This window comes from Staurois parvus, unplaced genomic scaffold, assembly GCF_062004578.1.
Source record: "Staurois parvus isolate SC_StPar_1 unplaced genomic scaffold, SC_StPar_1.0 ptg000321l, whole genome shotgun sequence".
Taxonomy (NCBI): domain Eukaryota; kingdom Metazoa; phylum Chordata; class Amphibia; order Anura; family Ranidae; genus Staurois; species Staurois parvus.
Window position 1 is genome coordinate 3,429,999 of NW_028318117.1, and position 18,673 is coordinate 3,448,671.

Sequence of the window (18,673 nt, forward strand, 5' to 3'; positions counted from 1 at the left end):
AAATAGAAGTATGGTAAGACTATGAAATTGTTGCCCTGGACTTCTTGGTTTTGCAAGGACCCTATGAAACATTTTGCTAGCACTTCTTGCAACACTGGAACCCTTAGTTCAAATCCCATCAAGAAATTTGTATACAGTTTGTACATTCCCTATGTGCTTGCGTGTGTTTTCCTCCAGGTTCTTTGGTTTCCTCCACTCTCCCAACAACGTGCTGGTATGTTTTTTGGCTCCTGGCTAAATTGGCCCTAATATGTGTATGTATGAATGTGCGATAGGATTCTTTTGATTGTAAGCTCCTTGAGGCAGGGACTGATTTAAAAGTACAGTATGTAAAGTGCTTTGTAAATTGTCGACACTAATTAAATCCCTGTAATATCAAATACCTGTTAATTCTGCCATTGTAACAGTTATATAGGCACTTCCTTTAGATAGGATGACAACGATCTTCTTTTTGCAGTGAAATCACTGCTGCATTGTCACACTTGCTGCTGCTGTAGCAGTTTGTTTGGATGCTGGCACCATTGATGGTACTATCGGTGTATAACCATGACTTCCTCTGCTCATATCTAATTATACTGATGGTTGTCAACTTGTTGTAACAGTGCTTGTTTTTCATTCTGAAAGTAAAAAATCTAGAGGGATTTAAATAGATCATTTTGTTTGACAAATAAAAAGTTCATTAAAATAATAATGTTTAGTTTCAATGTCAACAAGTACAGTGCCTTCAAAAAGTATTTATACCCCTTGAACTTTTCCATATTTTGTAAAACATTCATTTTTGCTTGCTTAAAAAAAAAAACTTGAGTCTTGCAGAGTAGGCATGATTAAATTATGCACTCCCTGGGCAGCCTTAGCAAGTTTTATGTTTTTTTTGTTAACAGTGTCCGTTCACCTGAAGGTAGCTGCACAATAACCCATTATATAGTATTTTCAGTCCTGAGACACCCCAGTCAAAGGGTTGGTTCACATGACTGCGAATCGTGGAATGCGTGCAGAATCATGCGTGTTCCTGACATGCAGACTAACGCAGTGCTCTTTGGCAGACATCCAGGGGTGTCATTAATTCTTAATCGTGCCCCCATGCAGTGGCGAATGTGGTGAGATTTCAGCGTGATTTAAAATGAAAGGGTCAGGGAATTTTTTACCTGTGTTTCTGCGGGGTAACACATTGAAATGAATGAGCTTCTCTACATGCAGCCGCACAGATGTGAACCAAGGGCTTTTTCACATGTGAGGTTGGAGAGTGGTAAAACCACATGCTTCAGCTGCATTTTTACCACTCCCAGCTGCTCCTTTGAAGAGGCAGCAGCTGGGAGTGTACACATACTGACTGTGACTGGACGTATACCACCGGGTGAATGGGACTACACTGCAACCTCCCTGCAACGGTGTGCATTGCAAGCAGGTGTGGTGATACTGCATTTAGGGGTTTAAACAAGCGGTGAGGAGGCAACATATTGCCTATTCACTGCCTGTCAAATGCCTCTGAAAAGCGGTCTGAGCATGGATCGCATTCAGAGGAGCGTTAGTCCTAAATAAATCCATTCTGATCCTTCAGGAACAGGGCAGGAATAAAAATAATGTACATACATGCGCATATAAACATGCATATATGTACATACACACATCTAAACACACATATATAAACACACACATACAATACATACACACAGCAATTTCAAATCGGCAGTACTGTACCTTTCTTCTTCCTGCCGGGTTCTGCACTGTAGGGGAGGCAGAGAGCAAAGCATACACTCACAAGAGTCATCAGTCAAGTTCACATTGGGTACAGTCTCAACAAAGCACAGAATTACAACCATCAATGATAGGAGACCTATTAACCGGTTTTGTACAATAAAATGTATTTTATTTGTAGCAGGCTCCTTGTACAAGAGGATTCAGAAGGAATCACATGATGAGCAGTCAGTCCTTTCTCTCTCTCTCTCTCTCTCTCTCTCTCTCTCTCTCCTATTTGTAAAACCTTGGCATTCTGCCAAGTTCATGACTCATCCACTACACAGCAAAGAACGCTGGGAGGGGGAGGAAGCAGGAAGGAAGGGGGAGAAGAGAGAGACACGAGGCTGGAGAAAAGACAGGGACATGTGGAGCCCGTCCAAGCAGAGGAGGAGGCACTACAGCACCCAGCGCGGATAGAGGGACCCTGCTGTGTTCAGAGTCTGGTGAGCTGTCCCACTGGAGAGAGTAAGACACATCATTTACACTTTGCATATAGACTGGGACATCCGCACCCCACTGCTGGGATCTCACCCATCCGGGGCCCTGTACAAGCCACAGATCCCCCTGCCTGCTTTGCCCCTCACCACCAGTGTAATTGAGACTGTCTGCCCTGGGGACTGACACATACTGGGAGATTGCATCCTGCGACTGCCCCTGGTCTTGGGGTGCTTTGTGTTGCGTTTAGACACTGAGGTTGGACCCTCTCAGCCCAGAAACCTAGTGAAATCGGATGTAACCCACACCAGCTGAAACTCCAAAGAAGCCTTCAGCTGCTATTTACTTCATTGTAAGGACTAAACGTGCACCAACTAGAGCTCCACCGTTACAAGGACTGAAGTGGAGGAATCTGGCTTAGTAGCCTTATTAGAGGTACCTCTTTATTGCATTCTGTTCTGACTCTGAGGTGATTTTTGGCTAACGCCCCTCAGAAGCAGAATCATACACCGGTGTGGGTAATACATTTCATTGATAGAGCATAAGTAAGTTTATTTGTTTGATATCAGTTGTATTCTGCTTAAAGTGCAACTCTGCCATCCGGAGACTCTTGGCTGTGAAGCCCTCTAGTGGCAGACCAAATTTACTGCATTGCATAAAAGAAGAAAAGTAAGTTTTGAAGTTGAAAGGGGAACCCCACCCCTCTACACTGCATTTCATTCTCCATAAAATTGTTCTTGTTTCATTTAACCCTGTGTCAGCAAATTTCTTGGCGGGGTATTTGCTATTCATTACCAGTTGTGCCAGAGGGATTGGGTTTGCTTAGGGTTGGATCTATTGAGCGCAGGACCCATAATATATTCCAGCTTGTCCCAAGGGGCAGTGCTACATATTATTTTTACAATCTGTCTTTTTCTGCTTTTAAAGTCCCAATTAAACAGGGTTGTTTCCTAGATTCTGTAGTTTATCATTGTTTCACAGGCACACACAATTTTGAATCTTAATATGTTTGGTTTTATTTACTCAACTCAACTTTTTTGTATTTGCTAAAATGCATTTTACTGTATTTTTTCCTGAAAATAAGAGTTTGATAAATGGCTGCATAAATATCACATGACAGAAAAAAATGCAACAGCTACCATTTTATTTTCCAGTGCCTCTGCTTTCAGAAAATAGATATGTTTGGGAGTGCTACATGATTTTCTAGAAAAAATTATAACCTGTATGAAAAATTAAATTATAACCCTGGACACCAAGTGGATAATGCTGCTCTTCAATAAAGTGCACTTGCCCAAAGACCGGAAGTGTGTTAACTGGTCACATCACCAAGGGAAAATAAGGAAAAAAAAACTTAAATTATTCAGCCATCACATTTAAGGATTGATGAGATGCTATATATTACATCTTTGTTTTTGGGTTTATTACCGCTTTGATGTATGTGTGTAACCTCACCAGAAGGAATCAGGTGTGAATGGGGCCTTATGCGCACCATACACCCAGTTTGTATACTTTACATTGGTCATTACTTAATCTATGCTTTTATTTATTGGGCTGTATTTTTGTCTGTGTAGAAGTGTTAAGAATATTTTATTGTAAAGTCAGCCATGGTTAGTTTTGCATATCAAGTCTGATGATGAGGCTTGTAAATGGTACTTCAAATTCAAACTTTTAAAGGCTGTTCCACTTGAACACGTTAAAAGTATTTAATAATGTCAGCCATAGTTTTGGGTTTTTTTTTTCATAAGTGTAATGTATTTCATACATCTTTGGTCTGATGTCAAATAAGCTAGAGATAGAGATTTGGGTTACTGAGTGGTAAAGTTTTTTGTTTTTTTTATTGCTTTACAGCAGGAATTGCCCCTGCTCAGGAAATTGACATTTAAAAACCATCTGATTTTACAGTTGGTGATCACTAATCATATTTTCATTTAATAAACCTTTAAAGCAGAAAGGCAATATATGGATGTCTAAAGGGGCCCTAAGTAGTAGTTTTTTTAATGTCTTTTAGCTGACCTAGTTGTGCCTCTCTGTGGAATGCATCATGCTGTCACTTTCACTTATCCTGATCTGGTTCCATTAATGCTCAGACAGGACAGATAATGCAGGACATCAATTTGGCGCCTTGCCCAAATGACAATATTCCCTTCTCTGTAACCAGAAGCCTTGTCATAAGCTGAACACTGGTTATTCTGCAAACAAAAACATGGTTAGAGGAAAGGAAAAAAAATAATCCATTTCCCAGCAGGCAAAGCAAGTCTGAGTATTACTAACCCTTAAGCCACAGTTCCCATCTGTCAGTCCTGCGGAGCTGTGAGGTAGTACACAGACCTTCAGTAGTGGAATAGGTTCACAGAAGCCATCAGAGACCAGCAGCTTGATGTCCAGGAGAGCGATGCCTACAATTTAATCAGCGAGCACAAGAAAGTAGAAATTCAATAAACCAGTTACTTTCACTGGGACGCAAAATGATCTGTTACTTTAGCCGATTACTGCAGCCAGCGAAAAGAAACAAGTCTATTATACTTTCAAATTGAACTGGTGTATATTATAGCTGTGCAGAGCTATTACAAGAACATAAAACCTGGATAATGGGAAAAAGAGAATTATAGTACTCTGCAACTGGGTGCTTAAAGCTGTTCTACATGGAATAATAAATACATATCGTTTGGTTGATTGAGCCTGTTAAATAACATTCTTTACTGTAAAAATGTGTGCTTTTAGCATATAAACGATATCTTTGCATTCATAGGCTGTTTTCCTTAAGACCAAAGGGTTCACTAAATAAAGTAATGTGCTGTAGCCCATAGCAACTGACTGAGAACAATCCTTAATTGTTCTGACTGCTGAATGAGAGTTTGTGTTTAGTAATTATATAAAGGTGTTAGGGGATGATTGATTAGTTGCAGCTTGTGATACTGCATCCAAAAAGTGGCCTCTCAAGTTCTATTATTACATATTGATCTTTAAAATTAGACATTTTTCCCTCACATTTTCATCACGTGCTGAAAATGTGAATCTTCTGTATGTTCCTGCTGCCTTCCTGCGTCTTCCGAAAAGGGAAAAAAAAGTATAACTAAAATACTCAAAGTTAAAATAAGAAGCACTTTTATTGTTCATCATCCAGAATCCTTCCCTACATTGTTGATTCACAGCCGGGGTATAAAAATAATCATTCACTTCTTGCTAGGGGCTGTTGTGGTATTCCCGCATGATTTTGGATTTTTTAAATTCATCCTTTGCAAGCAGTCTGCAAAAGAATATCGTCCATACAAGCTGACCACTTCTCAGAATATAACCACTGTCTGCCCAACCACAGTAGATTTTCTTTATAGGGGGCACAGCCAGGTAAACTGTCCTATCTTTTGGGCACTCGTGCATACCCTCTGCTAAACCATTCTGTGATTGTCACGAGTTTGTCAGCAGGTTTAAACCAATAATTTGGACTGAAACCTGCTGATTGGCTGTGGCTAATCACAGCAGAGTTCTGTGTTTACAAACACACAGAACAGCAATCTGGCAGTTTCTTCACCCTGAAAAGCAGAGCGAAAAAAACCAGCCAGATCTGTGAGTAAAATCAGCACATATTACACACACCACACAGTTCATAACACAGTTAACCCCCTTTCACTACCCCTTCCCAGCCAGTGTCAGTACAGTATTACTGATCACTCGATTAGTGTCACTAGTGACGTTGTAGTCAGTCAGTGTCCCTACCAGCCGGTGTTGGTTAGTGCCAGATTGCCTGCTACACTGTCAGTCACACTATAAGTCGCTGGTCACCACCATTACTAGTATAGTGTCTGTACAGATCAGTATCTTGATCACAGTCACAACTATACTATTGTCCCCAAAAATGCAGTTTGGTTTTTACCAATGACGTAGCAGAATACATTTTGGCTTAAACTTATGAAGAAATTTGATTTCATTATGTTTTATAACAAAGTAGAAAATATATATATATATTTTTTTTTTTTATTACAAAATTTTGGACTTTTTTCATTTATATAATAAAAAATTAAAAAAAACAGTGATGCTCAAATACCACCAAAAAAACTTTATTTGTGTGAAAAAAAATATACATTTTCAATTGGGTACAGTGTTGCATGACTGAGCAATTGTCAGTTAAAGCGGAGTTCCAGCCATTTTTGTGTTTGTTAAAAGTCAGCAGCTACAAAAACTGTAGCTGCTGATTTATTAAACAGCCACTCACCTGTCCCAGAGTCCAGCAATGTTCTCACCCTTGCCGTCTTTTCTCATCTTCTCTCCTCCATGGTGCCGGCATCTCAACTTTTGGCACCAGGCTGTGATAGCTTGCAGCTTCAGAGCCTGGTGGCCACTGTGCATGCGTGAGTCGCGCTGCACCTCCTGATTGGGCCGGTAGTCTTCTGAGACATGTGAAAGTTCCCAGTAGACTGCGGGAGGGAGGAGAGGGCTGAACTTCCAGCGCACTTCGCCGCATCGAACTGACCCAGAAATGGGAGGGAACAGGTATTTGATCCCCCCCCCCCCAAAAGGTTCAAAATATGGCAGTGTGGAGGTAAAGGTGTGGAGTCTAAAGGTTGTAAAAAAAATTACAAACATGTTATACTTACCTGCTCTGTGCAATGGTTATACCCAGAGCAGTCCTGTTTCTCTTCCTTTTGGGTCCCCAGCTGGCGGTCCTGGCTCCGGGGGAATAAACGGAACTTCCGCTTTTGAGTGGAACTCCGCTTTAAACTAGCACAGTACTCAATAGAAAAAAATGCCCTGCTTGAGAGAGGTTTACGTTGATACTTGTCTGTTGGTATTGTGTTGAAAATACCCCTATGAGTTATTTTTGTTTGACCTCCCATAGTTCCTGAATTTCTCTGTAGTTCACTTCCTAAGCCAAAGAGTCAGGATAAGCAGCAATTTCCTGCAGCTGGATTTCCTCCATTTTAAAAGTACACTTGACCCAAGATTAAAAATAAAGCCTTTTTGGATACATGTAGGTAAGCACAACCTCCAGACATTGAGATGGTGCATCTAACCATCCCAATCTTTTTGTCAGTAATATAGTGATCTTAAAACACAGCTGCATGTGATACTGGTACACCCTCCATGCTGCTTTGTACATATAGAAAGCCTGATATGTGTAGTAAAATGTGCCTTGAAAGTTTGCATGCGATGGTATAGGATAGGGGTCTCCAAACTTTCTAAACAAAGGGCTGGTTTACTGTCCTTCAAACTTTGAAGGGGGGGGACTGGACAGTGACCAGTGGGAGAAGAAAATACCCTAGCGTCAGTGGGAGTAAACAATGCCCTATTATTGGTATGAGGGGGAGGAATAGTTGCCCCATCATTGGTATCAATGGGAGAGAGAGTGCCCCATCATTGGTATCAATGGGAGAGAGAGTGCCCCATCATCGGTATCAATGGGAGAGAGAGTGCCCCATCGTCGGTATCAATGAGAGAGAGAGTGCCCCATCGTCGGTATCAATGGGAGAGAGAGTGCCCCATCGTCGGTATCAATGGGAGAGAGAGTGCCCCATCGTCGGTATCGATGGGAGAGAGAGTGCCCCATCGTCGGTATCGATGGGAGAGAGAGTGCCCCATCGTCGGTATCGATGGGAGAGAGCGTGCCCCATCGTCGGTATCGATGGGAGAGAGAGTGCCCCATCGTCGGTATCGATGGGAGAGAGAGTGCCCCATCGTCGGTATCGATGGGAGAGAGAGTGCCCCATCGTCGGTATCGATGGGAGAGAGAGTGCCCCATCGTCGGTATCGATGGGAGAGAGAGTGCCCCATCGTCGGTATCGATGGGAGAGAGAGTGCCCCATCGTCGGTATCGATGGGAGAGAGAGTGCCCCATCGTCGGTATCGATGGGAGAGAGAGTGCCCCATCGTCGGTATCGATGGGAGAGAGAGTGCCCCATCGTCGGTATCGATGGGAGAGAGAGTGCCCCATCGTCGGTATCGATGGGAGAGAGAGTGCCCCATCGTCGGTATCGATGGGAGAGAGAGTGCCCCATCGTCGGTATCGATGGGAGAGAGAGTGCCCCATCGTCGGTATCGATGGGAGAGAGAGTGTCCCATCGTCGGTATCGATGGGGGAGAGAGTGCCCCATCGTCGGTATCGATGGGGGAGAGCGTGCCCCAATCGTCGGTATCGATGGGGGAGAGCGTGCCCCAATCGTCGGTATCGATGGGGGAGAGCGTGCCCCATCGTCTGTATCGATGGGGGAGAGCGTGCCCCATCGTCGGTATCGATGGGGGAGAGCGTGCCCCATCGTCGGTATCGATGGGGGAGAGCGTGCCCCATCGTCGGTATCGATGGGGGAGAGCGTGCCCCATCGTCGGTATCGATGGGGGAGAGCGTGCCCCATCGTCGGTATCAATGGGGGAGAGCGTGCCCCATCGTCGGTATCAATGGGGGAGAGCGTGCCCCATCGTCGGTATCAATGGGGGAGAGCGTGCCCCATCGTCGGTATCAATGGGGGAGAGCGTGCCCCATCGTCGGTATCAATGGGGGAGAGCGTGCCCCATCGTCGGTATCAATGGGGGAGAGCGTGCCCCATCGTCGGTATCAATGGGGGAGAGCGTGCCCCATCGTCGGTATCAATGGGGGAGAGCGTGCCCCATCGTCGGTATCAATGGGGGAGAGCGTGCCCCATCGTCGGTATCAATGGGGGAGAGCGTGCCCCATCGTCGGTATCAATGGGGGAGAGCGTGCCCCATCGTCGGTATCAATGGGGGAGAGCGTGCCCCATCGTCGGTATCAATGGGGGAGAGCGTGCCCCATCGTCGGTATCAATGGGGGAGAGCGTGCCCCATAGTCGGTATCAATGGGGGAGAGAGTGCCCCATCGTCGGTATCAATGGGGGAGAGAGTGCCCCATCGTCGGTATCAATGGGGGAGAGAGTGCCCCATCGTCTGTATCAATGGGAGAGAGAGTGCCCCATCGTCTGTATCAATGGGAGAGAGAGTGCCCCATCGTCGGTATCAATGGGAGAGAGAGTGCCCCATCGTCTGTATCAATGGGAGAAATAGTGCCCCATCGTCGGTATCAATGGGAGAAATAGTGCCCATTAGCATCGAGAGGAATAGTGCCCCATCATTGGTGTCAATGGGAGGAATATTATTATTATACAGTAATACAGTAAAGCGCCAACAGTTCGCTCAGTGCTGTACAATATAATGGGAGACAATACATGCGACAGTACAATTACAATACAATGCGATACACGAGGGGTTCGAGGGCCCTGCTTCTTGGAGCTTACAATCTAGGAGTAGTGCCCCATCGTTAGTATCAATGAAAGGAATAGTGCCCCATCGTTGGTGTCAATGGGAGGAATAGTGTCCCATCGTTAGTATCAATGAAAGGAATAGTGCCCCATCCTTAGTATCAATGAAAGGAATAGTGCCCCATCGTTGGTGTTAATGGGAGGAATAGTGCCCAATCGTTGTCAATGGGAGGATTAGTGCCCTATCGGTGTTGTCAATGGGAGAAATAGTGCCCCGTCGGTGGTGCCAATGGGAGGAATAGTGCCCCGTCGGTGGTGCCAATGGGAGAATTAGTGCCCCGTCGTTTGTGTCAATGGGAGAATTAGTGCCCCGTCGTTGGTGTCAATGGGAGGAATAGTGCCCCGTCGTTGGTGTCAATGGGAGGAATAGTGCCCCGTCGTCGGTGTCAGTGGGAGGAATAGTGCCCCGTCGTCGGTGTCAGTGGGAGGAATAGTGCCCCGTCGTCGGTGTCAGTGGGAGGAATAGTGCCCCGTCGTCGGTGTCAGTGGGAGGAATAGTGCCCCGTCGTCGGTGTCAATGGGAGGAATAGTGCCCCGTCGTCGGTGTCAATGGGAGGAATAGTGCCCCGTCGTCGGTGTCAATGGGAGGCATAGTGCCCCGTCGTCGGTGTCAATGGGAGGAATAGTACCCCGTCGTCGTTGTCAATGGGAGGAATAGTGCCCCGTCGTCGTTGTCAATGGGAGGAATAGTACCCCGTCGTTGTCAATGGGATGAATAGTGCCCCGTCGTCGTTGTCAATGGGATGAATAGTGCCCCGTCGTCGTTGTCAATGAGATGAATAGTGCCCCGACGTCGTTGTCAATGGGAGGAGTAGTGCCCCGTCATCGTCAATGGGAGAATAGTGCCCCGTCGCTGTTAGCAATGGGAGAATAGTGCCCCATCATTGGTGTCAGTGGGTGAAACTATGCCACAATGTTGCTTGTGGTGGGAGGAATAACGCCTTGAGGGCTAGATAAAAGCAAGCAAAGGGCTGCAGTTTGGAGACAACTGGTATAGGAGAAAGAGAGGGGGAAGTTGCATAGCACAGGCTTTAGGAGTTGTACCATTGCCCCCTATTGACCCTGAAAATTTGTGTGTTCTGGATGATATTATATGATTATAGAATTCAATGTAAATTGAGCAAAACTTTTTTATTTTAGCACAGCGGTGGTGTGTCACAGTGAATTAGTAGCTCCCTTGTTACCCGTGTTGCTTGGGAAGGCTTTTTAAACTTTATTTCTACCCATCTCATTTTCAGCTGTTTCCAGATGATTTGCTTCTGGAAACAAGTGCGAGTCTTCCTTGACAACTTCATATATTTAGCTTACCTTCTTTTAACCACTTCCAGACCGGACACTTTTACCCCCTTCCTGACCAGGGCAATTTTCAGCTTTCAGCGCTATCACACTTTGAATAACAATTGCGCGGTCATGCAACACTGTACCCAAATTAATTTACCATTTTTTTGAGACAGATAAAGCTTTATTTTGGTGGTATTTATTCACTGCTGGGATTTTTATTTTTTTTGCTATGTAAATGAAAGTCCAAAAATTTTGAAAAGTATTTTTTTATAAAATTTTGCAAATAAATATTTCATCATAAATCTTGTCCAAAATTTATTTTGTTATCTTTTTAGTAAAAAAAAAAAATCCAAATTAGTTTATAACCAAACATAATTTTTAAAATTTTTTTTACATACTGTCACCCTAGCAGTACAGTGTCACCATGGTGACACTATACTACATGTGGGGGGTGATGAAGATTTTTTTTTTTTTACACTGATTGCTTTTACACCCATATAGGATGTAAAAGCAATCATTTCTCTTTCTCTCTGTCTGCATTCTTGCAGTCATTGGAGAAGTACTGAGTGAGCTGTGATTGGTCACAGCTTGTCACATGGTACAAGGCTGTTGTGAATAGCCTTGTACCATGTGACCTCTGTTATCATTCACAGATTTCACACGTAGTAAGCAATGATGTCACAAGTGACATCTTGCTTACTACTTTGCATGTGATCACTGATTGGCCAATCAGTGATCACATGATCGGGACCTCGTACAGAGGTCCCGTCCGACGATCGGTGTTTCACTGTGTCCGGAGGACACAGCGGGCACCGGATCGCGGTGCTGCGCTCTCCCAGGGTGCGCGTACAAGCAGGGTGCGGGGAGGCCGTTTATAAACGGCCACCCGACCCTGCACTGCCACCGTCCGGCCGTTTATATAGAACTGCCGGTCAGGAAGTGGTTAAAGTGATATCAGGCAAAAGTATTTAGTGCTGATACATTTATGGGCAGGCTGATTGTAACCAAGACCATCCATCGATCGACTTGGGTACAACCAGCCTGTTGGATTTTTTTATATGCGATTGCTGCCAGTTGCTATAGCTGCTAGTAGTAATCATTGTGTTTTGACATCTGGGAAAGCTCACCATGAGCATTTGTGAATGGAAGTGATGGGTTCGCTTTAAATAGACATTTTAAGTCTAAGCTAAAACTTCCATGACAGGAAGAACCCAGTTCCTTCACAGCATCCTCCTTATTTCTAAAATACAGGTGCTCTTTAAGCCTAGCCAAGCAGGTTGCTAGAAGAGATGTGTAAAACAAAAGACTTTCATGAACTGCTTTTGCAGCTTCACCTTGAAGTCTCCACTAAAGTGTGGTAGTATGCAATTTATTACAGCGTGAAGTCCCATCATCCTTTTCTCCACAGCTTGTTTTTCACAATTGATCCACACTTTACTGTTTGGAACAGAAAAAGAAAAAACCCATTTTGGTTGCTGCTTAAAGCTTAAAGCTGGCCATAGATTGGTCAAAATTTGGCTGGCTCAGCAGGTACTAGCCGAATTTCAATCCATACATGGCTGTTCTCATTTGTGAGAAGTCAATCTAATGGTCAATTTCTCATGGACACGCTTGTAAAAAAAAAAAATATATATATATATAATTTTCTGCCCCCTCCAGTCTGGTCATGTAATCCCTGTTTAACCTCCCTGGCGGTATGATTATTTCAGATTTTTGGTGCTGAAAGCGGTACCATTTTTTTGCATGGAAATATGTATTTTTTTTATTGTAGGCTGTAATTTTTAGGAAAAACTCACTGAAATCTGTCCGAACAAGAGTCTAGTAAACATCCCGGGTATGATAAAATTTGAAAAACAAAATCATAAATTATAATTTAATAAATAATCATAAAAATAATAAATTTAATTCAATAATATAATCAAACCAAAAACACTGAAATGTGAAATAGAGCGCCAAGTTCGCACATTGCTGAGCTCAGTCGCAAAATCGTTTTCAGTTTCTGATGACGAATTTCCCCCACGAATCATTATCACTCAATTCTGTAAGTGGTTCTGATTTACTATCGCTGTTCTCTAGCTGATCTAAACCGCTTTTGACCTAAAGGGACACTTTTTGGACGCCATGGACATTTCTCAGTTTCCAGGCAGAAAGAACAGACAAAATGCAGGCAGGGCACAGGACAAAGCACTAGGGACAATATGTATGTGAAATAGGTTGAAACAGCAATGTTTTACTGTGTAAAATGAAAAAAAAAAAATGACATTTTTTAAAATTTTTAAATTTCCCGCCGGCGGCGGCGCCCGTACGTCCCGACGTCACAGGGACAGGACACAGAAGCCGGATGCCGGCATCGGCCGGAGGAGATGGCCGGGGACGCTGCAGGGGACACATCGTGGGAGCGCAGGGTAAGGTAAGTGAAGAACACATGCCGGAGCAGCGCCGCATGGTATTCCCGAGTGTAGCTCGGGGTTACCGCTCTTGGTACTGAAATGTTACCCCGAGCTACACTCGGGAATACCGCCAGGGAGGTTAAGCTAGCGGCAGCTGTAGGGAAGGCCAGAAGCAAGACTTTCAGCTATAGGTTCCCATGGAGCAGCCATTGTTGACGTTCCCTCCTAAACTCCCCTCCCCCAGCTTTCACTGGCTGACACAGGGCAGTTGGATCACGTGACTGGAGCTGGCTGAAAATGGATGAGTATACAGTATGTATCTTTTTTTTACACAAGTTAGTTTTTGGGGGGGGGGGGGGGAGCATTTTTAAAACCAGTTAGACTTTAGCTGGAATTCTACTTTAAGTATTCTCACACATGCTGGAGAAAAAAATAATTTCAGAGCCGTTTTTCATAAAAACTCTGAACCTGTAAAGGCTTTTGACCTATGGACAGTTTTTTGTAGTGACATTTGTCATGGTTTCACATGCATGTCCAACTTTAAAGCTTGACACGCACAGTGCTCAGCAAAACTGGGTACACCCCAACAGATTTGTCAGAAAACCTTTACTTTCCTTTTAGAATCAACATTTTCTATGGGACACTATACTACCAAATACTCCCACAAATGTGGGCCATTGATTGCAAACAAGATTTGTTAATTTGCACACACAAGTATTTTTCCTAACAAATTCATTCAAGACCATGTTGCGAAAATGAATACACCCCAATGAAAGTCTTAGGGTGGCGATACACCATACAATTTTCTGTCCAATTTCTGCCCGATTTCCTTTAGACTTACCTTCAACTATGTAGTACAAGAGCCTGCCTAGTTGGATATAATTGAAAGTGTTGTTAGGTTTGACCTCCTATTATATGGTTTTTGGTAAATTTAAACCAAAACGCTCAAGAAAATTGTATAATGTATGGCCAGCCTTAGGAGCAAAGCTACATTTCAGACAACAAAATCTTAATTAACAAGGATTCAACTACAGGTGAGTCTAATTATTCATTAAACAGGTGTCCAGCAGTCAGTTGACTATGAAAGGGCATTACTTAACAAAGAAAACCCACTTCCCATTTCATGCTGTTAGCAAAGGCACCACATGGAAGAGAAATGTCACAAGGACTGAGATCATTTCTTTACACCATAAAGGTGAAGGTTTCAAGGCGATCAGCAAAGCTTTACCCATCAGTCAGAATACTGTAGCAAAAATGTTAAGAAGATGGAACGGGAACTATCTCAGAGACATTCAGACCATCCACAGAAGTTAACACCTAGACAGGTAGCGTTTTCTGTTGGGAAGGGCTAAAGAAAATTGCCATGCAAGTTCACTGCAGTTCACCAAGTAGCCAACTGGGGTGATGTTTCCCGTGGCACAGTATGGCGTACACTTCAGAGGAATGGCATGCATAGGTATGGTCCATGGAGGATGCCTCTCCTAAAGCCCATGCACAGAAAAGCCACACATATATCCACTCTCTATTCACAGTTGAATACCCCCCAAAATCCCAATCATCACACTTACGTTTCCAGATGGGAAAGAGATCTTAAAAGCACCAGAGATGGAAGCTGCTGGTCACAGATTTGGACTACATTGACTTCTTGCTCTATTAATGTTCTCACTTTTAAATCAGCCTTGTAAACTGTCTCGAGATGGTACCTGGTCCCATCCTGCTTGGCACACTTTTATCCCTTCACTCCAGGTGCCTGTTTCAGGGGATGCTCTAATCCAGGAGATGTCCTCCATGTGTGGTGGACATGCCTTATGCTCACCCTGTTCAGGACAAACATCCTTAAACTCCTATGATCATTATTAACCTGTCCCTTCCCAAAAGACCCATGGCACTTCCTGTTACATCTGAAACTTCCGGGCCTCACTAAATACCAATTTAATCTGGCCACTTATGTACTACTTGCGACAAAACAAACCATAGCAAAAGCTTGGAAACAGTTCACAACCTTTACAGAAGTCAGCCACCGCTTGGATTTCTTTTTCATTAATGAAAAGCTTTCCAGCATCCTTTTAGATACACATGAGAAATTCCTCAAAATATGGACCCCCATGGATCATGCATGCCCATCCTACTATGTTAATAGCCAGTCATACCATGTTATAAACACTGAGACCCAGGGCCCAGGCTTTTGTACCGTTCGACATCCTCTCTCACTTCTCTCTCTTCTCCCTTCCTTTTTTCTTTTTAAAGTCTAGGCTTCTCTGTAGGGACAAGTTACGATTTGTTCTCATGCATTGTTGTTTTGTTTCTTGTATAATACATTTTAAATACTGATATCTAATTTACCAACGCCTGGTTCCTCAATCAGGGCGTATGACTCCTTGTTACTAATGTTGTTCTTCTTTCGATGTAACATGGTCAGCGACCATTTTGATACAATATAAGCTATGTTTTGATTACGTTTTTTTAATATGATGTACTACCGCTTTAGATTGTAAGCTATTGATCTCATGCACCTGTTTGCAAATATGTCAGTGGTTACAATGTATACCTGGAAAATTTTTCAATAAAAATTTATTGAAAGGGAAAAAAATCTTTTTTGGACATTTTATATTACAGTGACCACACTTACAATTATACATGTTTCATAGGATGAAAACGTATCCATATTGTACAGCCTGTCCTAAGGTATAATCACTTTAATACATTCCAAGCTGCCTCTGGATGAGCAAGTCCCAGGAGTACTGGTGGTAGTGTGGTTATGCACAGTTCACAGGTTCATTCACAGCCTTAAGGTTCAGATAAACATTTCCCTGTAATATGTTCATAAAAATAGACTATGCATACACCCCATTGTGTGCTCATGCACATGGATCTACACCAGCATTATAATATGATTTCCTCTAGCAGCATGATTATACCCACCATTTTACAGTGATCAGAATTATTTCTGTATGGATATTTGCCAAATGATCAGTGGTGAAAATGTCTGGTGCAGCACACTGTGAAGGGTCTAAGACTTAAGTGATCATAAAACCATGCCGCCTAACCCAGCAGCTTTGCCAGATCACGCCGGCTGCTAAGTGTTTTTAAATATCAAATGTTCAACAAATTTGTTCTGGTTTTAATTTGTGTAAATGATATACAGAGGCAAAAGTAGTATGTTGAAATAGACATAAGTATCCCCTGTAATGACCCAGATGCTCTTTATATTGATATTAATCTGATTGTTTTTGCGGTTTGCGTCCCATTTACCTTCACGTCCTGTGCTATAGCCAAACAGGAGGTGAGAGGAAATCTTTGCAAATTTAGGGAATTCCTTGATGACACTCAGGTCACCAGAGGTTTTCCCCTCTATTACTTTTCCTTATAGTCTCCTGTACATCAGCACTACCGGTAGGCTGCATTTGCATGCACTGGCAGGAACTCAGTGGAAAAATTGTCTCATCAGTCTTTTGCTGCTCTCTCCCTGTCCAGACTGGGTGTATGGAGGTGACCTAACTGTGCTTCTAAACTGCAGCAATGAAAATTCAGGTTGCTTGGCTGTGTAAATGTCAGGACTGGAAGCAGAGAAATAAAAATCTTTTTTTTTTTTTTTTTTCTTCAATTGATTCTCCTTACCTGGAGTTTAGCTTTTAGGCCCCATTCACACCTGTGACAGGCATGTGCACATTTTTCATTAATTTTTTTTTTGTTTGCTTGTCACACGACAGCATAGGGCAGCTCATCACTTGAATGGGCTGCTGTACACAATAAGTAACTTCTGTGCCTTTTTTTGGCAGTGAGCCTCTTACGTTTTTGTAATGCTTGTTTTGGCATGAAAGAAATGTGTGTCTGTTAGTAGTTTGGGGGTTTTCTTTAAGAAATATTGGCACCGCAAGCAAGATGTGCTTTTTCGGGCACACACACAGAAATATGTATTTCTGTGCAAAATAAAAATATGAAGGTGTGGGTTTATTATAAGTTATTGAATGTGTGTTATTAAAGTGGTCTAGTGTTTATTTTATTCATTTCAGGTACTTATATAGCGCCATAAATTTACGCAGCGCTTTTACATATATTGTACATTCACATCAGTCCCTGACCCTCAAGGGGTGTACAGTCGAAGGTCCCTAACTCACATTCATACATACACATACTAGGGCCAATTTATACAGGAACCAATTAACCTGTCAGCATGTCTTTGGAGTGTGGGAGGAAACCAGAGTACCTGGAGGATACCCACCCAGGCACAGGAAGAACATGCAAACTCCAGGCAGGTGGTGGTGTGGTTGGGATTTGAACCGACGACCCTAGTACTGCCAGGCAGAAGTGCTAACCATTTAGCCACTGTGCTGCCCAAGTGTTGACCTAATTAATTTTTGGTATAGTGGTCTCAAAAGGTTGATTCTAATAGTTTTTGGTCCTTTTTATAGTATTTTGTCTAATTTTGATTAGTTTTCATTTTGGAGAAGTAGATGTTTGCTTAGAAATCTTTGCTGGTTTAACATAGTTGGTAGAGGCACAATGCTGTGGAACCCCCTCTCCCCCACAGAGACCCTAGGTAGCATCTGTCTTCTAGTAGTAGTTATAGATGTAGATGAATGCATACAAATCTTTTCTCCAATATTCTGAGTGCATAAAATACAAAGCAGAATAAAAAGATCGGCACTTAGACAAGTGTACACAGGCCTTTCCATAAGTGAATTTACCAGCTAGACTGATTCACTGCACTTACACCAGCTGATCCCACATGGAATTCACACAAACTTTTATTTCTTTGTAAAGTTTTTTGGCATCCGGCTTCTTGCATGCAGCTTCTGGATTTATACAAGCATACAGTATAAGATGTGCAGCAATATAAATATTACAGAAACTCAGTGTTTCTTTTCAAGGGCAATTTTGGTTTAAAATATGATAAGATTCTCCGTGTGATAGTGTGCCTGCATGACACTAAATTGAGAAGACAGAAGTGCAGCGTTGGCTTACTGCGTGCATCCATCACCCAGATTGGTAATTTCAGTCAGCTTGCATAACAGGAGAGATTTGAGGCTATTCAGCACTTTTTGTGCATAACTCAGGAATGTAACGTCTCCTGTGTGTTTCTTTTTTGTCTCTACAGCCATCTCTTCCTGTCCTGTACACACTGTCCAGCCAGGCCACTCATGAAGCTGTTCATCTACTTTGCAGGATGTTAGTCTTTGATCCAGTAAGTAAAGTGTTATTTTGTTCTGCCACCTTTCTTGTGCCAGATGTGTTGCTTGATGTATTCCTCAGAGGAAACATTTGTATTCATTGCTGCGTGTGATATGAATTTACACAGAATCTTCAGTGTGCCGCCTTTAACACTCTGCTTTTGTGTAGAAGCATCTAAAGTGTCACTCATAAATCCTCTTCCTATAGCTTAAGGAGTTCATGGTTGGGCAACTACCAGCCTGCCATCTGTCAAGGAGCTACAAATTCCTCAGTTCTCTGGTAGAGCTTCTTTGACCTTTTCTTCCTGTGACTTAAAATTTGGCACAGTACCCTGAAATGCATGGCTTGTTAGGGGCTAAGGTAATAGTGAAAAAAAAATGTTTCCTAAACTTCACA

General features: G+C 43.0%; 1 protein-coding gene across 1 annotated transcript in view; it reads left to right on the forward strand.

Annotated features, from left to right (window-relative positions):
- The window catches only part of NLK (nemo like kinase), a 259,388-nt gene that overhangs the window by 206,525 nt on the left and 34,190 nt on the right, over positions 1 to 18,673 (forward strand). Inside the window, exon 8 of the mRNA XM_089683759.1 lies at positions 18,204 to 18,290. Within this exon, the coding sequence (XP_089539885.1) occupies positions 18,204 to 18,290 (87 nt within the window). The remainder of the gene's footprint in view (positions 1 to 18,203; positions 18,291 to 18,673) is intronic.